The sequence below is a fragment of the Bubalus bubalis genome, chromosome 7, assembly GCF_019923935.1.
Source record: "Bubalus bubalis isolate 160015118507 breed Murrah chromosome 7, NDDB_SH_1, whole genome shotgun sequence".
Taxonomy (NCBI): Eukaryota; Metazoa; Chordata; class Mammalia; order Artiodactyla; family Bovidae; genus Bubalus; species Bubalus bubalis.
The window spans coordinates 24,329,816-24,357,058 of NC_059163.1; the positions used below are offsets into that span (position 1 = coordinate 24,329,816).

Sequence of the window (27,243 nt, forward strand, 5' to 3'; positions counted from 1 at the left end):
GGTCTGTCTAGTCAAGGCTATAGTTTTTCCAGATGTCATGTATGGATGTGTGAGTTGGTCTATAAAGAAATCTGAATGCCAAAGAATTGGTGCTTTTGAACTGTGGTGCTGGAGAAGACTCTTGCAAGTCACTTGGACTGCAAGATCAAACCAGTCAATTCTAAACGAAATCAGTCCTGAATGGTCATTGGAAGGACTGATGCTGAAGCTGAAACTCCAATACTTTGGCCACCTGATGTGAAGAACTGACTCCTTAGAAAAGACCCTGATGCTAGGAAAGATTGAAGGCAGGAGGAGAAGGGGACCACAGAGAATGAGATGGTTGGATGGCATCACCGACTGGATGAACATGAGTCTGGGCACGCTCTGGGAGTTGGTGATGGATAGGAAAGCCTGGCGTGCTGCAGTCCATGGGGTCACAAAGAGTCAGACATGACTGAGCAACTGAACTGACTGAAAGATCCATGAATGTTGTTTTGTGAAGCTATTCATCTCTTCTGAATGTTCTCTAGTATTCCACAGAATAAGTATGCTCCAAATTATCTGTTATTCCATTTGTTGATGCTGATAGACACTGGGCTTGTTTCAATATTTTTGCTACTACAAAATAATGTTACTCTTATTACAAATAGTGCTTCCCTGATAGCTCAGTTGGTAAAGAATCCATCTGCAATGCAGGAGACCCTGGTTCAATTCCTGGGTTGGGAGGCTCCCCTGGAGAAGGGATAGGCTACCTACTCCAGTATTCTTGGGCTTCCCTTGTGGCTCAGCTGGTAAAGAATCTGCCTGCAATGTGGGGAGAGCTGGGTTCGATCCCTGGGTTGGGAAGATTCCCTGGAGAAGAGAAAGGCTACCCACTCCAGCATTCTGGCCTGGAGAATTCCATGTACTGTATAGTCCCTGGGGTCTCAAAAGAGTAGGACACAACTGAGTGACTTTCACTTTCATTGCTGTGAGTACCCTTGTGTATATTCTTGTGAATATCTTTCGTACCTGTGAAAGTCTCCCTTGGAAAGGAATCCAGGAGAGGAATGGTTAGGGAACATGAGCATTCATCATTACGAGACAATGTCAAATTCCTTCCCAGAGCGGTTGTTCTAATTTACAGCTCCATCATAAAAGAACCTCCTGTAGATCCATTTCCTCTCTGACATTTGGCATTTTCATATTTTAACATTTTTGCCAGTTGAATTGGTACTAACCAGCAGACAGTCTTTGCCTGCGTTTCCTGATGTCTACAAAGGTGAATGTCTCTTATCTTTACTGGCCCTATGGATTCCTCTTCTGAAATTCCTGCTCATGTCTCCTGTTCATTTTTCAAATGCATTATCTTTTTCTTCTTGATTGGCAGATATTCTTTATATTTTCTTTGTTATCTTTGGTTCTATGTGCTGTACATATCTTTTTCCAGTTTGTAAGTAGTTTTTTTTTTTTTTAATGGTGTGTTTTGGAGAACATCAATTTTAATTTTAATATAATCAAATTTTCAATCTTTTCTTTATAGTTAGCATTTTCTGTTTGTAGTTTAAGAAATTCTTCCTTTTCCCATTATCATGAAAATATTCACCTATACCCAACAAAGAATTGTACAATTTTACTTATGACATTTAAGGACTTGATTTACTATAGTTAATATCTGTCTAGGGTATGAGGCAGCAGTACAAGTTCTTGTTTTCTTTTTAATATGAATAATAATTTGTGCAGATTCATGTTTCAAATAGTTTCTCCCATTTCCACCAGTCTGGTTTGCTGTATCTGTTTTATTTTACAGTCCCAAATATGAGTCTGTTTCTAGACTCTCTAGTATATACCAGTGTGGACTGATATAAATAGTGCACATTTATATCAAATCCTGATACCAGAAAGGGCAACCCCCTGCCCTCCTGTCATTCATTTTCAGAATTTTGGCCTTTTGTTGTTCTTTAAACATTATAGACACCTCCCCAGGTGGTGCTAAGTGGTAAAGAATTCACCTACCAATGCAGGAGATGTAAGAGATGTGCCTTCAATTTCTGGGTTGGGAAGATCCCTGGAGGAGGGCATGGCAACCCCCTCCAGTATTATTCCCTAGAGAATCCCATGGATAGAGGAGCCCGGCAGGCTACAGTCTATACTGTTGCAAAGAGTCAGACACGACTGAAGTGACTTAGCACGCATGGATACATTATAGAATGAGCTTATCAAGATCATTAAAAGGTCACTGAACTTTTGACTAGTACTTAGTTGAATGGAAAGATCATGTTGTTGGAGAATTGATATCTTTTTGATACTAAATATTCCAATGAATATGGCATCTCCTAGTGCTTTTAAATGGAGAAGGCAATGGCCAACCCACTCCAGTACTCTTGCCTGGAAAATTCCATGGATGGAGGAGCCTGGTAGGCTGCAGTCCATGGGGTCTCGAAGAGTCGGACATGACTGAGTGACTTCACTTTCACTTTTCACTTTCATGCATTGGAGAAGGAAATGGTAACCCACTCCAGTGTTCTTGCCCGGAGAATCCCAGGGACGGGGGAGCCTGGTGGGCTGCCGTCTATGGGGTCGCACAGAGTCGGACACGACTGAAGTGACTTACCATCAGCAGCAGCAGTGCTTTTAAGAATGTCTGCCAATTAAGTATTACAATTTTCCCTGTAAAAGTAGTGCCTGGTTTTTGTTGATTTAGTCCAAGGAATATAACTTTTGTGATGTTAAGTGGTATCATCTTTTTAGTTAAATGTACTGGTTATTTTTTGCTCTTATATAGAAATAGAAATGCTATTGTTCTGTTGATCTTCTATCCAGCCCCTTCCTAAATTCTCCTCTTGTTTTTGAAACTTTGTCAAGAGATTCCTTTGGATTTTCTTTAAAGTCAGTAATAGCATCAATTTTCCCTAGAAGTTACACATCTTTTGTTACATTTATACCTCATATGCATTATGTAATATTATTATAGATGGTTTATTTTGAATTAGTATATTTTTGGCTAGTGCATAGCAATTCAAGATTAATCCTCTATCATCCTCTCCATATTACAAATGAGACAACTGAGCCCTAGGGAGTTTAATAATGTGTCAAGGGTTATTACACTAGCAAAAGTGTAAGCTTGGATGAAAACCCATTCATTTTAACCATAAAACCCACACATCCCTCGCCTACTTGTTTCCTTGCAGTACATAGCAAATTGTGTACAGGAAGCCACCAGTAAGAAGCAAATCACACAGAATCCCATTTTTGCCATTTGTTTCTCCTGACGTCATTTCACCTTCTTGCAATTCACCATACTGTAATTAAGAACAGGCTCACATGTTCCTTTCCGTTATAATCTGGGTTTCCCCAGTGGTTCAGTGATAAAGAATCTGCCTGCAATGCAGGAGATACAGGAGACATGGGTTTGATCCCTGGGTCAGAAAGATCCCCTGGAGAAGGGAATGGCCACCCACTCCCATATTCTTACTGGGAAAATCCCACGGACAGAGGAGCCTGGTGGGCTACAGTCCATGGGGTTGCAAAGAGTCAGACACGAGCACAACACAACAGCTGCCCCATTTTATGACCAAGGTTTTGGATGGCTTTTCCAACTTTTCTGGATGTTCAAAGCAAACTCACTAACTATGCATACCTAGAAAAATCTTCCCATGACATTAAGTAAAAAATTCTTCCACAACACTCAGAGAAAGTTAGTATTAATAAATAACTTAGCTAAGTCTTTAAAAGATGCTATGCTTTCAGTGAGCTAGAATAATTCTTTTGGAGTCTTCTTTCTGCTCCAGTGGGTAAATTCACATTCAATCAATTTCTGAAAATACATGTTCAGTTGCCAATGGGCTTGCATTTTGATCTGCAGCTCATAATATGCACTTAATGGGAAGGAACTGCTTCTGGAATCCTATTTTGGTCTGTCAAACATTTTTCAAGCCTTGGTGATCTATTGATTAAATCTGTATTCATAAATTTTTATGAATTCATGTTTCATAAGACTCAAAAGGCCATTACCTAGGGTAAGAATCACCTGTCAATTTAAAAACAAAGCCAAAGGTGTTCTGAAACTGTACTAGACCCACGAGAAGAATCAGGGTGGAAAGCAGTTTCCCATAAGTTAAGAAAAGACAATTTTAGGGGAAAATCTGTGCAAAAGCAATTGAAGCAATTGTTCCCAGGCCAATGCTTTATCTTACACGCTACTATTCAGGCCTAGATTTTATAGCCATATTCTTCAGCTCAGAAAAGGATTACATAAAACTATACAGTAATTTTTTTAAAGGCCAGGTTATTGGAGGAAATTTTAAGATTAGCAAAGGAAAAATTCAATACTAAGAGTGATTATCATTCGGATAACCATTTTTATTTCAGTGTATTTGTCAAAACTACTCATTATGATTTTTACACAGAGAGTTTATATTCACAACATACATACATGAAAAATAAAATTAATTATCCTTACTATCCTTAGCTCCAGAGGTAAAGTCAAGGAAAGAAGATGAGTTTAATTAACCAGGATCACATATCAAATTAAGGTCAGACTAGTGCAAAAAACAACAGAGTTTCTGAATCTACCCTTGGTCCCTGCTTCTCATGGGGCAAGGAGTGGAGGGTGAGTCAGGAATCCTGCCAAACAAGCATGCCAGCATTCGGTCCAGAGCTGGACCTGAGACAAACGCTAGTGAGAAGTGGGCTTTCTCTCAGAAAAGTGAGCCATGAAATACCATAACCTATCAGTCATTGATGGGTAAATTCTTCTAAGTTGCTCTTTCTCTAAAATTCCCATTTGAAATACTATGGAGGGAGCTTAAAATATGGGAACTTGGACTTTTTGACATTGTTACTGTTTCCTAGTGCAAATCACCCATCCTTACACATTCTCAGTGCATTTTCATCAATGTTCTGCTCATTCACTTGTCTGCTGGCGAAACAGTGGGAGCAGCTGGAATAAAGAGCGTTACTACTGCAAAGAGCAGAATGATAGGGAAGCTGACAAAAAGCTCTTTTATGGCCATAGACCTGATGGCCCAAATGTTCAGCCATGGGCATCACTTTCTAGTCAACCTGATCAGAGGGTGCAGTGGACAAAAAGACAAATGAAAGAACTTACCACATAAGCCAGGTGTGACCGAGTGATCACAGCTGTGCTTTTACTGGCAACCGTGACGCTCAGCGAGGTACCAGCAGCCAGTCGGGGCCCCCAGGCCTCGGCCGGTGATACCTTCACCCTCACGTCCACTGTTGTGGCTGAGAGGCCGTCTGTGACCGAGATCTCCATGCTGTCCTCCCGGGCAGACGAGCCATCGTGTAGATACCGCAGGACATTTTTCTCTACATCCTCATATGTGAAAGTGTCACCTTTCAAGAACAAAACAAATTGCAAAAAACCAGGAACTTCTGGGAACAATGCTTTTCATTTCCATAACACCTTTGTACTCAGGATTTCAAAGCACATATAGGATCATAAACCCTGGGAGTTGTAAGCTAATTAGTTCAACCAACCACCCAACGTAATTGTACACTACCCTTGAAAAGGGTTCTTTAGCCTGTCCTTCAACATGGCTTAAGGTGGGAGGCTCACCATTTTACAAGGGAGCTAATTCAACTGGAGATAACTCTAAAATTTTTTTAAAGCTTTAAATCAGATGGAGCCAAAATCTGCCTCTCTAAGCTCCACTCTTCACTGTTTCATTCTAGACAATACAGAGCATGCTTCTATTCTCTATGAGAGCCCTTTTGGAATCTAATCATGATACTGATGATGTATTTTAAAAGTTAAGAAAGTTAAAAAAGACTTAAAACTTGAAAAGTATACTTGAAGTTAGAAACCTACTCTGTGTAAGTCTAGAAACCTACTCTGTGATAGTCTATTCATAATTAGGTGATAGGTGTCATGCAGAAAAAAATTTTTCAAGGTCATAAACATTTAAGAAAAACAGGTTTAAACAAAATTTAAAATATTTAAATATCAGGATTCACTAGAATTCTAGAATCTTCAATATACAATATGAAAGCTTCTCTAAAGTGTTTGGTCATAGAACCCTTTTTATGAGAATTGCTGCTTAGTGCCATGGGGCCCCATGACTCCTGAGCAGAGCTGAGGAACTGGTCTTCTTAGATGTTCTATTCAACTCTATTTCCTCACAGATTACTGACTATAATAATTGATGTTATATAAGAAAACTAAAGAATTTATCCGTTCTTTGTTTTCTTCTTCCAAGCCTTCTCCTGATGCTAGTATAATTGTTCCTTAAAATGATAATAAAACTAATATTTTACAAACATCTTTCAAACTCGCATATTAATTACACAAATGTTGGTTAAATATAATATTAAAGAAACTGGGCTATGACTGTTATGCTCCTAACATAGATCCCTTAGGATACCAGGAATCTATCATAGTGACACTTCTTTTGCTCAGTAACTTTAAAAAGAAAAATCTGTCTTTGTGAATCCCAAGTGCCTATTTATTGTTCTTACAAATCCCACATAGCTTCAAGGTAAAAAATTTGACGCTCTCCTTCTGCAGCTATATTCAGAAGAACACATTATTACATGCCTATTAGGAATTACATGAAAGTTTTGAGAAAATACGGATTGTCACAATAAGTATATAGCATCCCAAGGTGACAACTTTGAAACAATATTCACTTCAATATATGAGAGCCAACTATTAAAAATTAGACTCAGTTGTGTTCTTTGAACTTTCTGTATTTCCTAAACAATCAGCATGTATGATTTTTATAACTGGATAAAGTACAATAAATATTATTTTGGAAAGCTGGTCACATAACCACTTTTTTTAATGGATGAAAATACATGCAGCTTATATCTAAGAGTCAGAGTGTTTAAGATACTGTGAAGATTCACATGGAGCTGACAACTCATATGAAGTTGTTCTAAACGTACTTACTCCAGGTTTTAGAAATCAATTTTATATACAACCTGAGAAAAGAGCTTCATAGTTTTGGAGTGTGGGTGGTGGTGCAGAGAAGGAAGTCCCCAGTACTTCAGTCAATGGACTAAACATTAAAGATCTTCCCTTTCTAAGCACCTCCTTATAGTTTATCCCACAATATTGCTTTACTTCTTGTCAGAGACATAAAATCAACTGTGGAGCAAGAACAATATTCTATACGAGAAGAGAATTTAAAAAAGAATGAATATAAGTACATGTATAACTGAATCACTTTAATATACACCTGAAACTATCAAAACATTGTAAATCAACTATATTCCAATAAAATTAAAATAGTTAGAAAAAAATAGAAGTTCCAGGAGGCCAGTGACGGAGTGAGCAGGCTACCTGTGGCCATGGGCCCTGGTGACCCAGCTGTGTACTTAAAAAGCACGCCATGCTGTGGAGGCTTCCGAAGCTCAAAGAGGAGCTCTTCAGGCACTGTCTCCGTGTCTCGTACTACCAGCCGAAGTTCTGTAGTCAGGAGAATAGAGCATGGTGAGCTGTGGATGTTAGCAACTCTATACTCCGCGTACAGTAAAGCCCCAGGCCAGGCTGGAAGCCATGTTGTGGGAAACCCTACGGTTACAAGAAGACGCTAAACTGAATCGACCACAAAAGAGAGAAAACTTAATACAGCCAATTCACAAATTGTAAGTAAGTCCAAGAGTTTACTTGAGTCAGTAGTTCCAAATGTAGAACACCTTTTTTCTCCCATACAAATGAGGGAATGGCGGTCCACATAAAGGTCAGTCCTGACTGACTAGGTAGGTTTCCTCCATAAAATACTCATGGAAGTTGTTTCTGCTTATTATTGTTTCTTCCCTTCTCCTTTCTCTGAATCTATAGAGGAGCCAGCTTATTTCAATAATGGTTACTCTGGCCATCACATCACAAGAGAAGGAGTGGGTCAGAAGGGACAGTTACCTTTATATCTATGACTTGCTAATAAGTTGAATGATAATTCACTTTAGGCCAATACTGACATGTAGAAACTGGATAAGGATGAATAAGAACACACCTTACAAAAATCAAAATATCCACTCTTCCCTTTTCAGACATTCTTGGTAAAAGAATACACTTCTAAAGAGTAAGTATACTAATAGGTAAATAAAATCACATGTAAAACACCTGGGTCAACTCTAGCTCTTCACAACTTCTGAAGGTTATTGTGATCTGCCAACTCCTGTTACTTTTCACTTTCTCAGTAGAAAACAAGAGCAGCCATTGAAACCATTTCCCTCACGTCTCTTCTCTGCTCTCTGTTACTTTATATTTTAGTGATAGCAACAAATCAAACTCCTGGAGGCTGGAAAATGAATTCCGTGTTGTATTCCATCACTGAGCACTGGCCTCTGAAGGGTTTATTTCCGTCTCTCTGTTGCTTCCATTTGCATGGAAATGGCCAAAGGGACTGCTATGGCTGAGAAAGCATGCAACTTCTGGAAGAGAAAGTCACTACTTTTTGGTAACCATGAAGAGGTTTAAACAGGGACTCTTAGTGACATATGGTTCCATCTTCATAGCCATTTTCTTGCAGGTTCTCAGTTCTTACCTATAGACGTGCTGCCTCCTGGGCTGACCACAAGCAGAGGAGCTGTGACCTGGAACACTGGTGGGTACTGATCTGTGCGAAGTAAGTGAATGGTGAGGGCCATCTCTGGACTTGTCTGCTCTCCATCAGAAACTAGAAAAGACACACACACACACACACACACACAGAGGCATAAATCACCTTGTAGTCTGGTCACCTTTAGGCAAGTTCTATAACCTTGGAGCTAAAAGTTTTTTTTTATAGTATCTTAAGACTCTGAAGAGATGCTTACAAATGGAAAGAGTAAGGCAGTGAGTGAAGATACTGTGAGCTATTCTACAAAGCTCTTTCTACTGAATAACAAAGAGGCTAAAGGACCATAATAACAGTCATTTTAAGAAGCAACTTTCACAACAAGGTGATATTGATAAATGTTCAGTTCAGTTCAGTTGCTCAGTCGTGTCCGACTCTTTGCAACCCCATGAATTGCAGCATGCCAGGCCTCCCTGTCCATCACCAACTCCTGAAGTTCACTCAAACTCATGTCCATCGAGTCGGTGATGCCATCCAGCAGTCTCATCCTCTGTCATCCCCTTTTCCTCCTGCCCCCAATCCCTCCCAGCATCAGGGTCTTTTCCAATGGGTCAACTCTTTGCATGAGGTGGCCAAAGTACTGGAGTTTCAGATTTAGTATCAGTCCTTCCAAAGAACACCCAGGACTGATCTTTAGAATGGACTGGTTGGATCTCCTTGCAGTCCAAGGGACTCTGAAGAGTCTTCTCCAACACCACAGTTCAAAAGCATCAATTCTTCGGTGCTCAGCCTTCTTCACAGTCCAACTCTCACATCCATACATGACCACTGGAAAAATCATAGCCTTGACTAGACAGACCTTTGTTGGCAAAGTAATGTCTCTGCTTTTGAATATGTTATCTAGGTTGGTCATAACTTTCCTTCCAAGGAGTAAGCGTCTTTTAATTTCATATCTCTAGTCACCATCTGCAGTGATTTTGGAGCCCAAAAAAATAAAGTCTGACACTGTTTCCACTGTTTCCCCATCTATTTCCCATGAAGTGATGGGATCAGATGCCATGATCTTCATTTTCTGAATGTTGAGCTTTAAGCCAACTTTTTCACTCTCCTCTTTCACTTTCATCAAGAGGCTTTTTAGTTCCTCTTCACTTTCTGCCATAAGGGTAGTGTCATCTGCATATCTGAGGTTATTGATATTTCTCCCGACAATCTTGACTCCAGCTTGTGCTTCTTCCAGTCCAGCGTTTCTCATGATGTACTCTGTATAGAAGTTAAATAAGCAGGGTGACAATATACAGCCTTGACGTACTCCTTTTCCTATTTGGAACCAGTCTGTTGTTCCATGTCCAGTTCTAACTGTTGCTTCCTGACCTGCATATAGGTTTCTCTAGAGGCAGGTCAGGTGGTCTGGTATTCCCATCTCTTGAAGAATTTTCAAATATGCACTCATAGGTAATGCCGATAAAAGCTTTTATTTTTTAAATTACTGTAGATTTAATTTATTCTTCCAGTGTTCCAGAGAAATACATTTTCAAGAAAACTCTTTTAGAAATAACTTGTCTATGTCTCATCAGAAAATAATTTTTTAAAAGGATAGAAATGTCTACACAAGTAATTCTAATGGTATTTGTTTGGAAGTAAGCAGACCCATTTTTACCTGGTCATTATGCCCAATGCAATACGTGGAAGACATCCTTGTGAATAAAGCAGTGACCTTAGTATTTTATTTGGATTACCCGAGGCATCCAAGTGAGAGCTGATCCCTGGAGGGAAATGAAAGCAGAGTTGCCAGACCCTTGATTCTTGTTTCTGTTTTTCCATACCCCACATGCCTTCCCTTCTCTAAAAGTCAGGTTTGTAGGAACATCTGCACCACTGACTCATCAATGGGTTTATCTGCAGTGCCTACTGAAAAAGCTGCACTGTTGATACTTTAAATGCATGGTCTGCTTATACATGGGTTCATTACAAGAAATGTTTTACTTTTCTACTTTCTCCTGGACTTAGTGAGAATTTGACCTCTACTTCAGCCAAGTAAAACATCACTTGAAAGTGAAGTTGCTCATTCATGTCCGACTCTTTGCGACCTCATGGACTGTAGCCTACCAGGCTCCTCTGTCCATGGGATTTTCCAAGAAATAGTACTGGAGTGGATTGCCATTTCCTTCTCCAGGGGATCTTCCCAAACCAGGGATTGAACCTGGGTCTCCCGCATTGTAGACAGATGCTTTACCGTCTGAACCACCAGGGAAGTTCTAAAGCATCACTTATTGACTCCTGCCAATAAGTACATACAGGTTTTAGATTTGTCTTTTCCTTGAGAACACAACTAAAAGATATGGTTGGATTTTACAAGGTCTGTTCCATGTCCTTAGAGAAGTCCAGAAAAAGCCCTCCTGAAGGACAGACGATATTATCCCTGGGAGAATGACGGTTTTATGACTGGTCGTTTGGTCAAATGTCAAACGTCTTGCATCTGCTTCTTTGAGTTCAGTCTTTCGTGCTCTCTGGATGGTCAGAGATAGGGATCAATGATTCTTCTTCTTTTTTTTTTTTTCTTAATGTTTCCTCTATTTTTCTTTAGATTTTTATGTGGACCATTTTTTTTTAAGTATTTACTGAATTTGTTACAATATTGCTTCTGATTTATGTTCTGGTGTTTTGGCCATACGGGATCTTAGCTCCCTGACCAGGGATCAAACCCTCACCCCCTGCACTGGAAGGTGAAGTCCTAAACATTGGACCACCAGGGAAGCCCTGGGACCAATGACTCTTAACTTTTGGGAGCTTGAGGACAAGCGAACCAACTTTTCCATAAATTTCAGTGGATTCAGGATTCTCTGAAGTGCTTGGAATCTAAGAAGGCCTTTTGTTAAATAAAAATAAATAATTGCAAAATACAATATTTTAATGTTTTACATTGATTTTTTTTTTTGAAGTGAGGAGCACCTTTGGGAGCATTCACCATCCTTACCCTACAGAAGAGGAGGAAAGACCAAAAACTTACACAGCTTTGGTCATATCACTCAACTATCCGAGTGACCAAGGTATATCCTTGCCTCTATAAGTAAAGGGAGGAAAGTTATTTTTTAGTACAAATTTGTGAATGTTTGGTCTCTCAGTCACATCTGACTGTTTGTGACCCTATGAACTGTAGTCCACTAGCTCCTCTGTCCATAGGATTTCTCAAGGAAGAATACTGGAGTGCATTGCCATTTCCTCCTCAAAGGGGATTCTCCCTACCCAGGGATCGAACTCACGTCTCTTGCGTCTCCTGCATTGGCAGGCAGATTCCTTACCACCAAGTCATGTGGAAAGCCTAGTACAAATTACATAACAACAAAATATACCATGATGGCCCAGGGCTTAGCAAGCAAACATAAGAAATTACAATCAAAATGTTAATTGCATGTCTAACCCTCTCTTTAAGCAACCTTTTTGATTTCTCTGAGAAATAGTCAAATTGTTTCTTGTCTCATACTTTTTAGATTGGCTTTTGCACTAAAGGTCTACACAAAAAATCTGCACACAGATGGTTCCAGCACCTTTATTCATAATGGCCCAAACTTGGAAGGACTCAAAATGTCCTTTAGCAGGTGAATGGATAAATAAACTATGGTTCAGCTAGACAATGGAATATCACTCAACACTAAAATAAATGAGCTACCAAGCTATGAAAAGACATGGAGGAATCTTAAATGCATATTACTAAGCGAAAGAAGCCAGTCTAAAAAGTATGAATTCAACTATATGATATTCTGAAAAGGGTAAAACCATGGAAGGCAATAAAAAGAATAGTGTTTGCGAAAGGTGGGAGGGAGGGGTTGCAGGAGGGGCATAGGCAAAGCACAGAAAAATTTTAGGGCACTACAGTATCAACTCTGTACTATACAATGATGGATAAACACCATACATTGGTCTAAACCCATAGGATGCAAAATAACAAGAGTGAACTCTGGAGTAAACTCAACTTTGGGTGATTATGTGTCAGTGCTGATTTATCCTTGGTGAAAAGTGTACCATTCTAGTGACTGATGCTGACAACTGGAGAGGCTAAGCTATGCACGTACTGGGGCAGGGGGCACAGGGAAAATGTCTATACCTTCCTTTCAATTTTGTTGTAAACCCAAAACTGCTCTAAAAAAAAAGTTGTCTAAAATAAAAATTTTTAAAAATCACTGAACAGTAAAATAAAGGAACCTCAGGCAGAAACAAGATAAATTAATTTAAGGTCAGCCCAAGGTCTATTTTCTTTACTCTGTATAATAGGTTCATGCATCATTTAACTTAAAGTCTTGGGGAAGTTAATAGTTAACCCCTTCACCTATTCAAGCTTTCAGATTAGTATTGAGGCTTAAAATCTAAACTGGCACACTTCCATGATACTTGTGTGTTTTTCATGACAAGAACACATACAGACCAGACTAAACACAGAAAAGTCAGAAACTTATATTACAATCCTGGTTGTACTGTTTACCAAGTATAGACACATGGGCAGATAACTACTATAATGATCCTTAGTTTTCTCAGCTTTAAAATGCTAAAATAAAACCTATATTTACAATATTGCTATAAGGCTGAAATACAAGTAATACTGCAAATTGTTTAATAATCAAGAAGTCTAGAAATGAGCCGACAATGGGTTCTTTTCAACAATGACACAATACTAGAAAAAGAAATAAAAGGTGTCCAAATCAGAATAAAAGAAAACTGTCAGTATTTGCAGATGAAATATTATATATAGAAAACCTTAAAGACTTCACCAAAAAACTGAGAGAATGAATAAATTCAGTAAAGTTCAGGATACAAAATTAATACACAAAAAACTGTTGCATTCTGCACATTAATAACAAACTATTAGAAAGGGAAATTAGGAAAATAACCTTGTTTAGAGTTGTATCAAAAAATTAAAGATGTAGGGATAAATGTATGAAAGGAAGTGAAAGACCTGTAGTATGAAAGCTATATGACACCAATGAAAGAAACTGAAGACACAAATACATGGAAAGATATTTCCTGATCATGAATTAGAAGAATTAATATTGAGCAATACGTGGACTGTGAACTTCCAGATGTTCAAGCTGGTTTTAGAAAAGGCAGAGGAACCAGAGATCAAATTGCCAACATCCACTGGATCATAAAAAAAAACAGAGAGTTCCAGAAAAACATCTATTTCTGCCTTATTGACTATGCCAAAGCCTTTGACTGTGTGGATCACAATCAACTGTGGAAAATTCTGAAAGAGATGGGAATACCAGACCACCTGACCTGCCTCTTGAGAAACCTATATGCGGGTCAGGAAGCAACCGTTAGAACTGGACATGGAACAACAGACTGGTTCCAAATTGGGAAAGGAGTACGTCAGGCTGTATATTGTCACCCTGCTTATTTAACTTCTATGCAGAGTACATCATGAGAAATGCTGGGCTGGAAGAAGCACGAGCTGGAATCAAGATTGCTGGGAGAAATATCAATAACCTCAGATATGCAGATGACACTACCCTTCTGGCAGAAAGTGAAGAGGAACTCAAAAGCCTCTTGATGAAAGTGAAAGAGGAGAGTGGAAAAGTTGGCTTAAAGCTCAACAATCAGAAAACGAAGATCATGGCATCCGGTCTCATCACTTCATGGCAAATAGATGGGGAAACAGTGGAAACAGTGCCAGACTTTATTTTTCTGGGCTCCAAAATCACTGCAGATGGTGACTAGAGACATGAAATTAAAAGACACTTACTCCTTGGAAGGAAAGTTATGACCAACCTAGATAACATATTCAAAAGCAGAGACATTACTTTGCCAACAAAGGTCTATCTAGTCAAGGCTATGGTTTTTCCAGTGGTCATGTATGAATGTGAGAGTTGGACTGTGAAGAAAGCTGAGTGCTGAATAATTGATGCTTTTGAACTGTGGTGTTGGAGAAGACTCTTGAGAGTCCCTTGTACTGCAAGGAGATCCAACCAGTCCATTCTGAAGGAGATCAGCCCTGGGATTTCTTTGGAAGGAATGATGCTAAAGCTGAAACTCCAGTACTTTGGCCACCTCATGCAAAGAGTTGACTCATTGGAAAAGACTCTGATGCTGGGAGGGATTGGGGGCAGGAGGAGAAGGGGACGACAGAGGATGAGATGGCTGGATGGCATCACTGACTTGATGGACATGAGTTTGAGTGAACTCTGGGAGTTCGTGATGGACAGGGAGGCCTGGCGTGCTGTAATTCATGGAGTTGCAAAGAGTCGGACATGACTGAGCGACTGAACTGAGCTGAATATTGTCAAAAAGTGGTTCCCCTGGAGGGTCTTCATACATTTTGCTTTGAGGTTGCAAAAAGTTAGACAAAACTTAGAAATTGAACAACAACAATATGATTATTATAATCATTAATAATATCATTTGGCATATTTCAAAGTTTCTAAGAGAATAAAGTTAAAGTTTTTATCACAGGAAAAACATTTACTAACTTTACATGGTGACAGATGTTAACTAGACTTATTGTAATGGTCATTTCACAGTATATATAAATATCACTCATTATGTTGTACACCTGAAATGTTATACATCAACTATATGTTTTACATTCATACATATACATCAATTAAATCTCAAAAAATAATAAAAAGTAAAAAAAAAAAAACAATGATGGAAGACTAAATTTACTGTTGCTTCAAGTGTGATTTTTTAGCCTTTAAAGAACAAATGAGTATCTGAGAATTTTAGGGAGATGACATTCTCTCTCACCAACATTTAGCCCTACATGAACTGTAATAGGACGTGTGGATGGTTGACTCTCACAAAATAGTCAATCCCAAGGAAACAGCAATGTATCAATGCCAGTTATGGTCAATCACCTCACTCTAGATCTATATGAGAAAGTGTGTCTCTATTTCACATCAGCATAGATGCCACTCTGCTTCTGTTTTTGCTTGTTGGCACTCAGGCTTCTATCACACTTTGAACTAAAACTAGGATGCTGAGATCTTTCACACACAGCTATCACAACTCACTCTCTGGGTCACAACACTTTTGCTTCCAGTAGCAAAGCATTCAATGAAAGGCTCTATTTTAGACTATGAAAAGTGAAAATGTTAGTCACTCCTCTTGTCCAACTCCTTTAGACCTCCTGGACTGTAGCCCGCCAGGCTCCTCTGTCCATGGAATTCTTTAGGCAAGAATACTGGAGTGTGTAGCCATTTCCTTCTCCAGGGGATCTTCCTGATCCAGAGATCAAACCAGGGTTTCCTGCATTGCAGACATATTCTTTACCATCTGAGCCACCAGGGAAGCTCATTCATTCATTAGCTGAGCATCATGTAGGGATGATTATAGGCATGCTTCAGAGATATTTCACGTTTGGTTCCAGACGACTGCAATAAAGCGAATGCTATAATAAAGCAAGTCACACGAATTTTTTGGCTTCCTAGTGTATATAAAAATTATGTTTACACTACATTGTAGTCCAATAAGTGTGCCATAGCATTATGTTAAGCATTATGTGTGTACATTAAAAAATAATGTACATATCTTAATTAGAAAAATAATTTATTGCTAAATATGCTAGCCATCATCTAAGCCTCCAGTGAATTATAATATTTTTTGCTGGTGGAGGACTTTGAATCAATGTTGATGGCTGCTGACTGATCATGGTGGTGGTTGTTGAAGGTTGGGATTGTGGTGGCAATTTCTTAAAATAAGACAAAGAAGTTTGCGGTACTGATTGAGTCTTCCTTTGGCAAAAGATTTCTCTGTAGCACACAATGTTGTTTGACAGCATCTTATCCACAGAATATCTTGCAAAATTGGAATCAGTCTTCTCAAACCCTAATGCTGCTTTATCAACTAAGCTTTTTGTAATATTCTAAATCCTTTGTTGTCCTTTCAGTAATCTTTGCAGCATCTTCAATAGGAGTACATTTAATCTCAAGTGACCACTTTCTTTGCTAATCCATAAGAAACAATTGGAATGAAGATTGCTGGGAGAAATATCAATAATCTCAGATATGCAGATGACACCACCCTTATGGCAGAAAGTGAAGAACTAAAAAGCCTCTTGATGAAAATGAAAGAGGAGAGTGAAAAAGTTGGCTTAAAGCTCAACATTCAGAAAACTAAGATCATGGCATCCGATCCCATCACTTCATGGCAAACAGATGGAGAAATAGTGGAAACAGTGGCAGACTTGATTTTTTTTGGCTCCAAAATCACTGTAGATGGTGACTAGAGCCATGAAATTAAGACACTTACTCCTTGGAAAGAAAAGTATGACCAACCTAGGCAGCATATTAAAAAGCAGAGACATTACTTTGCCAACAAAGGTCCATCTAGTCAAGCTTATGGTTTTTCCAATCGTCATGTATGGATGTAAGAGTTGGATTATAAAGAAAGCTGAGTGCCAAAGAATTGATGCTTTTGAACTGTGGTGTTGGAGAAGACTCTTGAGAGTCCCTTGGACTGCAAAGAGATCCAACCAGTCCATCCTAAAGGAAATCAGCCCTGAATATTCATTGGAAGGACTGGTGTTGAAACTCCAATACTTTGGCCATCTAATGTGAAGAGCTGACTCATTTGAAAAGACCCTGATGCTGGGAAAGATTGAAGGTGAGAGGAGAAGGGGACGACAGAAGATAAGATGGTTGGATGCATCACCGACTCAATGGACAGGAGTTTGAGTAAACTCTGGGAATTGGTGATGGACAGGGAGGCCTGGCGTGCTGCAGTCCACGGGGTTGCAAAGAGTTGGACACAACTGAGCGACTGAACTAAACTGAAGAAACAACTCATTCATTTAAGTTTTATCATGAGATAGCAGCATTCAGACATATCTGACACTCCACTTCTGATTTTAGTTCTCTTGTTATTTCCATAGCTGCAGTTACTTCCTCCAGTAAAGTCTCAACCCCCTGAAAGTCATTCAAGAAGGTTGGAATGAACTTTCTTCAAACACCTGTAAATGTTGATATTTTGACCTCTTCCTACAAATGAATGTTCTTAATGACATCTAGAATGGTGAATCCCTTCCAGAAGGTTGTCAATATATTTTGCCCAGATCCATCACAGGAATCCCTATCTATGTTAACCATAGCATCACAAATTGTATATGTTACATAATAAGACTGGAAAGTCAAAATTACTCCTTGATCTATGGGTTGCAGAATGGATGCTATGCTAACAGGTGTGAACACAACATTAATCTCATTGTACATCTCCATCAGAGCTCTTGGGCACCAGATATACTGTCAATAAGAAGCAATATTTTGAAACAAATCATTTATCCCCAAGTAGTAGATCTCAAGACTGAGCTTAAAATATTCAGCAAGCCATGTTGGACACAGATTTGCCGTCATCCAGGCTTTGTTGTTCCATTTATAGAGCACAGATGGAGTAGATTCAGTACCTAATTCTTAAGGGCCCTAGGATTTTTGGAATGGTAAATAAGCATTGGTTTCAATTTAAAGTCACCAGCTGTATTAGCCTTTAACAATACAGCTTGTCCTTTGAAGCCAGGGACTGACTTCTCCTCTATAGCTATGAAAGTCCTAGACAGCATCTTCTTCTAGCGCAGGGCTGTTTCACCTACACTGAAAATTTGTTCTTTAGTGTCACTACCTTCATGAATTAGCCAAGCTAGATCTTCTGGACAACTTGCTGCAGCTTTTATATCAGCACTTGTAGCTTTACCTTGTACTTTCATGTTATTAAGATGGCTTTTTTCCTTAATCCCATGAATCAACCTCTGCTAGCTTCAAACTTTTCTTCTGTAGCTTCTCACCTCTCTTAGCTTTCACAGAATTGAGAGTTAGGATCCTGTACTGGATTAAACTTTAGCTTAAGGGAATGTTGTGGCTGGTTTAATCTTCTACCCAGGCCGTTAAGACTTTTTTTCCTATCAGCAACAAGGCTGCTTTGCTTTCTTATCATTTGTGTGTTCATTGGAGTAGCACTTTTAATTTCCTTCAAGAACTTTTCTGTCGCATTCACAACTTGGCTGTTTGGCACAAGAGACCTAGCTTTTAGCCTATTTTAGCTTTTGACATTCTTTCCTTACTAAGCTTAATTATTTCTAGTTTTTAATTTAAAGTGAGAGATGTGTGACTCCTTTCTTTCACTTGAACACTTAGAGGTCATTGTAGGGTTATTAATTGGTTTAACTTCAATATTGTTGGGTCTCAGGAAATATGGAGGCCCCAAGAGAAGGAGAGCGATGGAGGAATGGCCGGTTGGTGTGACAGACAGAATACAGACAACATTTATTAAGCTTACTGTCTTATATCAGCAAGTTCCTGGTGTCCCCCAAACAATCACAATATTAACATCAAAGATCACCCATCACAGATCACCATAACAAATACAACAATAATGAAAAAGTTTGAAATGTTACAAGAAAGATCAAAATGTAATAGAGACAAGAAGTAAGAAATGCTTCTAGAAAAATGGCACTGAAACCCTTATTCTATGCCAGGGTGCCACAAGCCTTCAATTTATAAAAAATGCAATATCTGTGAAGCACAAAAAAGTGCAATGAAGTGAGGCAGGCATGTATGTGCCAATCACTATTTTGGGAACTCTATGCATGAGTGCTGGAGAAGGCAATGGCACCCCACTCCAGTACTCTTGCCTGGAAAATCCCATGGTTGGAGGAGCCTGGTGGGCTGCAGTCCATGGGGTCATGAAGAGTCAGACACGACTGAGCGACTTCGCTTTCACTTTTCACTTTCATGCATTGGAGAGGGAAATGGCAACCCACTCCAGTGCTCTTGTCTGGAGAATCCCAGGGACGGGGGAGCCTGGTGGGCTGCCGTCTCTGGGGTCGCACAGAGTCGGACAAAACTGAAGTGACGAAGCAGCAGTAGCAGCATGTGTGCGTGCTAAGTCACTTCAGTCATGTTCGACTCTGTGCAACCCTATGAACTGTAGCCTGTCAGGCTCCTCTGTCCATGGAATTCTCCAGACAAGAATACTGGAGTGGGTTGTCATGCCCTCCTCCAGGGTTTGGAAGCTCTACACATATATAATTATTATTTATTATCCCCATTGATGGATAAGGCATGGAGGCACAGAAAGGTTAAGAAACTTTCATAAAGCAGGCTGAAGCTGAGACAGACTGGATTCAAAGTCTGAGATCTTAACCATTATTACCTCTTTTTAATAAATAATAGAACAAGTTGAAATTGGGCTTAAAGAACACTAAGCTTTCGTACCCTTGGTGGAGCGTTTTCCCTGAAATACGAAGTTGACCTATCACTATCTAACTAGCATGTGATTATTTTAGAAGAAACTTGTGTTATGTAACTTTTAAATAGCTCTGAGAAAATAGCTAAAGTAACAATGAAGAGAGCAAAAAGAAGGTTTCTTAAAAGATTGTGATTAAAATTTTTACCTGTGAAGTGGAATTTCACCGATTCTGGGAGACCTGAGAGAACAGAAGACAGAAAATCATTATATTGAATATCTGGGGGCCAGAAATGGATGGAAAAAGTAAAATATATTAGGAGAGAAGTTAGAAAAATAAATTATTATGGTTTAAGGGGGGCTTCTCTGATGGCTAAAAGGGCAAAAAAAATCTGTCTGCAACCTGGGTTCAATCCCTGGGTCAGTAAGATCCCCTAGGGAATGGATACCCACTCCAGTGTTCTTGCCTCATGAGCAGAGGACTCTGGTGAGCTACAGTCGATGGGGTTTAAGGAAAGATCACCAGATTGTTTGCTAACATTATGTTGAATTTAATGATGCCAATACTAATTTTAAATAACAAAAAGAACCACAGAGTGGAATAATTTTATATCACAGCAGTTAGAGTGATTTATAATAGATTCATTCGGGCCCCATTTTACCAGTACATAAAATCCTACAAATCGGTGAATGTGGGTAATGTCATATATCACTGACAAGGCTTGCTGGTGGGTCAGTTTCACTGTAGAATTGAGTGATGCCTGGGACATTGATCTACACACTGTAACAGCGTGAGAGATTTATCTCGTGGCATTTATCCCATAGATTATACAGGATACAACTCTGCTCTCCCTAAAAAGGCTCCAGAAACACAGGTGAATATAGCGGATTTGGAAATAACTTCAACCCGGGCTGACATGTCTTTTTCTCTAATCCCTGAATAACCTGAGTTTCTTGTAAAAAGTAGGTCTTGTAAAGTTGGGGTTAGAGGATCATGAAACATTTTCACTGGCTGTGAGTTATCTAGCTAGTAAACACTGGGGATTAGAGAAGGAAATGGCAACCCACTCCAGTATTTTTGCCTGGGAAAATCCCACAGACAGAGGACTCTGGCGGGTTACAGTCCATGGGGTCACAAGGAGTCGGACATGACTTAGTGACTAAACACACACACAAACACTGAGGACACTTCTTAGAGAAGAGGTTTATCCCAGTGCTTAGGGATTTTCGATCTGAGTTAATTATCTTCTGGACAATTGCATCTATATAAATAATGGCAAATATTACTTTAAAACTTTGCCATAATATAAAATATAACTCTAAAACTATTCAACCCATGTTCAACTTACCATTAGAAATCACCAACTGTTCTGCATGATTCAGGCTACTATACAAAAATAATTCTCTATATTAATTGTGTTGGAAGTGTCAAAGTGTTAGTTGCTCAGTCATGTCCTACTCTTTGCGACCTCATGGCCTGTAGCTCAACAGGCTCCCCTGTCCATGAGATTTCCCAGGCAAGAATACTAGAGTAGGTTGTCATGCCCTCTTCTAGGGGATCTTCCCGACCCAGGCATTGAACCCTGGTGTCCCACATTGCAGGCAGATGCTTTACCTCTGAGCCACAAAGGACATAAACATCTTAGAGATCATAAAGAAACAGGCTTCAAGATTTTTAGAGGCATTCCAAAGCAGAGAAGTGTCAAGGCTGACCAAAAAGTTCATCTGGGCTTTTCCATAAGATGGTGTGGAAAAATCTGAATGAATTTCTTGGCCATCCCAGTATCTAGGGGAAGAGACTTAAAACTTGGCAGCTTTGAATACTCTGTCAAAGGGAGACATAAAGGGGTGGCAAGTATTAAGGCTGTCTTGACATAACGGAAGGGCATACACTTGCTTGAATTAGAAATGGGAGTTATTCTCTTGGCCAACTTTTTCTTTTTTTAAAAGGTATTTTTTGTCAAATCCTGGTTTTAATCCCAAAAGGTGCCTGCATGGAATCCTTCTCACTAGATTCCTCTCACACATGCCCATCTGCCATGGCCTCCTCTTCAAATCCTCTCTCTTCACTGCAGTCAAAGAGTTCCTTATGAAAAGCCAGCCCCCTGTATCTTAAACCTCCACCAGGTTCTTCTTGTTCTTGGGATAAAGCTCCATGTCTCTGCAGGCTCACAGGGCCCCTGCCCTCTCTCTTCCCATCCAGGTTCATCCCCACTCTGCTCAACCCTCCACATTCCAGACACAAAGACTTTTTTCAGTCCCCAGAAAGTCACATTCTCTCTTTCCCAGGGCCTCTGCACAGGGGTGCATGTCTTTCTTTCCAGAATGTTCTCCTAAGGATCCCAACACACACTCAGCCTAGTTAGCTCCTACCCACCCCTCTACCATCAAGACCTCCCTGAGGCAGCCGCCAGTGGACCCTTAGTCTAGGTCAGACTTGCTATATCCAGTTCCTTATCTTTAGCCTGCGTATCTTAGCCTTCCGAATCTTTTATCTCAGCCTGAGATTGAACATCCCTTACTGAGGGATGAACTTTCTTCCTTATTTTTAGAGCACTTATCTCAGCCTGCAATTAACCTCCCTTAGTGAGAATATTTCTCAAATTTTGTCTCTATACCTAGATCCCCAAACTTGCCAAGATGCCTTTTTTTGCTCACCACTAGCTCTCCAAGGCCTCATTCAGGCCTGGCCATTTAGGAGACACAAAATAAAGATTTATTGAAAGTATGCCATGAAGCTTCACAGAGAGCAGTTTGGGCACCTCAAAATAGAGGGGAATAAAAGCATTACCAGCAAAGGAGAAGGCCCTGATCTCCTGGAGGTGGGGGGCTGCAGTGGGAGGACGGTACATGATGTTGCCCTGGTTAACGTCTTCCTGGGAGAAATACCGGATGGGAGAGTGAGGCTGGTCCCTGTGTTCGATGATGCCTGAAAAGAAAGAGAGTCTGCATGAGCATCAACAGTAATTCTGATGGCTGACAATGATTAGAGACATAAAGCTGCCTTTTCCACTGGTGGAAATCATCCTTCAGGAACAATTGCTCTTGAGTTGTTCTTGGCATACTATTCCCTAGTTATTTAAGAAAGGGGTAAATCTGAAACCCAAATACTCTTGCCTAGGATTCGTTGCAGGCTTCCCGGGTAGCTCAGCTGGTAAAGAAATCGCCTGCAATGCAGGAGACCCTGGTTCAATTCTTGGGTTGGGAAATTCCCCTGGAGAAGGGATAGGCTACCCACTCTGGTATTCTTGGGCTTCCCTGGTGGCTCAGATGGTAAAGAATTCATCTACAATGTGGGAGACCTGGGTTCGATCCCTGGGTTGGGAAGATCCCCTGGAGGAATGGCAACCCACTCCAGTATTCTTGCTTGGAGAATCCCAGTGGATAGAGGAACCTGGTGGGCTACAGTCGATGGGGTCACAAAGAGTTGAACACAACTGAGAGACTAAGCACAGCACAGCACAGGATTCATTGCTCACAAACAATAGTAAGATGCGAACTACTGCCCTCTAATGTAGCTTAGACCAGGGAAATCCTCACAAGTCATAGACAATGAACTGTAATTATGAGATTCTCTCAATTAAATTCAAGTTCAAAGGTGAAAGTCACTCCAAAATGGCACAAACCGGTCTCCTGGTGAGTCTGTAAAGACTTTTTTTCAATCCACTTTCTTTCCTTTAGAAACTCCATAGTCTCTGTGATGATTTCTGGCAACAATAACGTGGATCTTGATTATTCAAAGAACTGGATTATCATTAAGTTACAAATGTCTTAGGGGCTGAAGATATATGCCTGTGGTTTTTAAATTCCACAGGTACAGAACTGATGGGCTTTCCTGGTGGTTCAGCTGGTAAAGAATCTACCTGCAATGTGGGAGACCTAGGTTCGATCCCTGTGTTGGGAAGATCCCCTTGGAGAAGGGAATGGCTAACCCACTCCAGTATTCTGGCCTGGAGAATTCATCTGGGTGACTGATAATGCTACTGTAAATATATATATATTTTTTGAAGCTCATAAGGTATTGATATGTAGAAGCACTATGTAAACTTAAAGAAGTCATAAACAGTATTTATTACCTTGGTTAAAAAGAAAGAGGAGGAGTAACTTATCCACGTGAGGGAAAACTGAGTTTGTGTGGGTCAGCCCCCGCTGGGTTGTCTGGCAGAGCTCCTTGTTCTTTGTGGTTATTTGGTGCTAAGTTGTGTCTGACTTTGCAACCCTATGGACTGCAGCATGCCAGGGTCCTCTGTCCTCCACTATCTCCTGGAGTTTGTTCAAATTCATGCTCATTGAGTCGCTGATGCTACCTAACCATCTCATCCTCTGCTGCCCTCTTCTTTTGCCTTCAGTCTTTCCCAGCATCAGGGTCTTTTCCAATGAGTAGACTCTTTGCATCAGGTAGCTAAAGTACTTGAGCATCAGCTTCAGCATCAGTCCTTCCAATGAACATTCAGGGTTGCTTTCCTTTAGGATGGACTGGTTTGATCTCCTTGCAGTCCAAGGGACTCTCAAGAGTCTTTTCCAACACCACAGTTTGAAAGCATCAGTTCTTTGGTGCTCAGCTTTCTTTGCGGTCCAACTCTCACTTCCGTATGCGACTAGTGGAAAAACCACAGCTTTGACTATGTGGACCTTTGTCAGTAAAGTGATACCTCTGCTTTTTAGTACACTGTCTTGGTTTGTCATAGATTTTCTTCCAAGGAACAAGCGTCTTTTAATTTCATGGTTGTAGTCACTATCTGCAGTGATTTTGGAGCCCAAGAAAATAAAGTCTGTCACTGTTTCCATTGTTTCCCCATCTATTTGCCATGAAGTGATGGGACTGTATACCATGATCTTAGTTTGTCCTTAGCACATGCTGACTCTGTTCCACTCTCTCTCATGAGAGCCTCACCAAGGCAGGCTCTGACCCTACAGGTGTGCTTAGATCTGTCCAGTTGTGCCTGCACATGGGGGGTGTGGGGAGCTCAAACAGTGATGAAGTTATTTGCACAATGTGCTCTCCAGTACCGCTCTGTCAGTACCAAAGCTGACACATTCATCTCCACCTGTCCGACCATAGTGTCTCCCTCTCAACTGGCTCTAAACTCAGAGGTGATGAATAACTGTTACTCCTTAAATCCTCAACAAGTAGAAGCAGACAGAATCCCAGAGCTTTTAAGGCTGGTCAACAATAGAAGACAAAGAGCATCACTCAAAAGATCACTTACTGCCTGTCTTACCTTGATTTGGATGCAGAGGGAGAGTGATGTTGTATATTAGCTTTCTGCTTGGCCTCTCAGAGTTTACGAAGGAGAGAGAATGAGGCTGAATCACAGTCAGGCCATCTTCCTGCGCCTACACAAAATTTGAGAGGGAAGAAGAAAAAAATGGCGTGATGAAAACAAAAGCCAGAGGCAAAAACAAAACCCATTAAAAAAAAAAAACAACTTTCTCTGGGTTTTTTAATTTGTCACAGAGAGCAAAATTTTCTCTGAGAGTTCAAAAGAAGGGTTGGTTCTCCCACATTGCAGACTTGTCCCTGCCTTAAGCATCTCACGGGGTTACAGAGTTCTCTTTGGGTCTTGCACCTGATTCTTCTCTCCCCTGCCCTTGGCCTCCCGGTTTATGCCCGCACATGCTGTGGGAGTCCCAGTATGATCACTTATTCCTGGTTAGAGCTCACAGCGGTACATGTTTGGAAATAAACTATCACAGTTGGTGATTCTACTGTTCACAGCTGGATCCTCACAGCTCTATTCCTCTAATTTAATGGGCTAAGATGGTATCTGGTGAGAATTTCTCCCAACCCCCCAGCTTGCTGACGGGAACTGTGATGCATTCTTTTCTTTAACTTTGATGGTTTCCAATGGCTAAAGATGAACTTGCCTCAAATGCCAAAGAAGCTCACCATTGGAGTTCAGAGGTTTAAGAGCTACGTGTTTATTAAAGCTTATAGAAATAGTATTTCCCTTTGTCTCCATTGTACTGTTCTAAAGAACCAGATATTGCTTTCTGCTTCTAGCTTTCAGGACCCAATGAAGGAGTCAAGTGAAATTAATCAGAAAGTCAATGTGTGTATAGCTCGCACTATCCATTCACCTGTGTGGATTCACAACTCATTAACAGTGACAACATTAAAAAAGAGAGAGATTCAGAATTCCATGACCAGGCTTAACAGAGATTTGGGAACAGCAGCAAAAACAGACTGGAGAGGAATTGAAAAGGAGAGGGGACATGGGCCCTTTGCCTAGGTCACGTATATTGATACTAAAATGCAACAAAAATATCTGGTTCATCACAGGCTCTTTCTAATTGACCCCTGAAGGTTAGAGTTTGACATGCTCTCCTGCTCTTTCATACTGTTCATAGACTCACTGGAAAAGACCTTGATGCTGGGAAAGATTGAGGGAGAGAGAAGGGGGCAATAGAGAATGAGATGGTTGGATGGCAACACCATCAGTTTGGGCAAACTCCAGGAGATCGTGAAGGACAGAGAAGCTTGATGTGCTGCAGTCCATGGGGTCACAGAGTTGGACATGACTGAGCGACTGAACAACAAATTGCTCTTCCAAGCTCTGCTACTTTCAGAAGGAATTTCCCATCTAGGAAAGGAATAAGAAGGGCTCAGGAAGTCTCATGGAGAAGGGCATGGTGTTCTTCCTTTTAACTATGAGAAGACTGAAGGTTGCAGTTACTTTGTAGTTGTCCCCAAGCCATACTTGTCCTGGGGAGAGGCAGCACTTGCAGATTAGGACAACCCCCTCTAGTAGAGAGTCATATTTCAAGCCATTGCTCAGGTCTGGAATGTAATGAGCAAGGAAAATCAGAGTTGCAAATAGCAGCTGGTCTCTCTAAAATAAAACGGGGAAGGACAACACAAGAAAAATACATACCCTATGCAAGGTGTTTACAGCCCATGCATGTGTGCACACATCTGTAAACACATACACATGTAGGCACAGATACGTGGACAAAAAGTGTACGCTGAGTGCACTGTTCAATACCTTTTGCCAACTTTTACTCTCAAAACCATCACAATAACTGAACATTCTCAAGGTATTATGGGATATTTTTGAAAATCTAGATGTCCCTAAAACAATAAAGGGTTAGGAAAAGAGAATTACTATGAACACAGAATAATGGAAAAGAGAAATGCATTATAGCCAAGAAAGCAGACATTTTATTACAGAATTTATTGATATAATTTCTTTACTAACAGAAATAGACACTAAGTAGAAAAAGCAAGGACTTGATTCTCTCAAGAAAGCAATATTGAGGTGGAGGTACATCAAAACATAATCAATTTTAATATTAGCTATTTGGAATGTTCAATATTTATCAATGAAACAGTAAGAAATATGAGATTAAATTTCATGGAAATCATTATAGAAGACACTTTTCTATTAAACTATCTGTCAGCATAAGAAGATTACAGAATAATGGCTTTCATAACACCCATATTACCTCTGAATACATCCAGAATCCACCACTTCTCCCCATGACATTGCCACCACCCTGCGGGGAGCTAGATCCCACACCTGGCCTCCCACCGTGGCCCCCCACCTGCTCTCTTGCCCCCACCTCAAGAGTCTGCTTTCACACAGCCACCAGT

General features: G+C 40.2%; 1 protein-coding gene across 2 annotated transcripts in view; it reads right to left on the reverse strand.

Annotated features, from left to right (window-relative positions):
- The window catches only part of FRAS1 (Fraser extracellular matrix complex subunit 1), a 522,812-nt gene that overhangs the window by 104,719 nt on the left and 390,850 nt on the right, over positions 1-27,243 (reverse strand). For both annotated transcript variants that reach the window (XM_044945743.2, XM_025289852.3), the window contains 6 exons: positions 24,872-24,986; positions 22,441-22,578; positions 19,858-19,890; positions 8,475-8,606; positions 7,268-7,393; positions 5,072-5,319 (listed from right to left, as the gene is read on the reverse strand). In XM_044945743.2, coding sequence (XP_044801678.2) covers positions 5,072-5,319; positions 7,268-7,393; positions 8,475-8,606; positions 19,858-19,890; positions 22,441-22,578; positions 24,872-24,986 — 792 coding nt within the window. The remainder of the gene's footprint in view (positions 1-5,071; positions 5,320-7,267; positions 7,394-8,474; positions 8,607-19,857; positions 19,891-22,440; positions 22,579-24,871; positions 24,987-27,243) is intronic.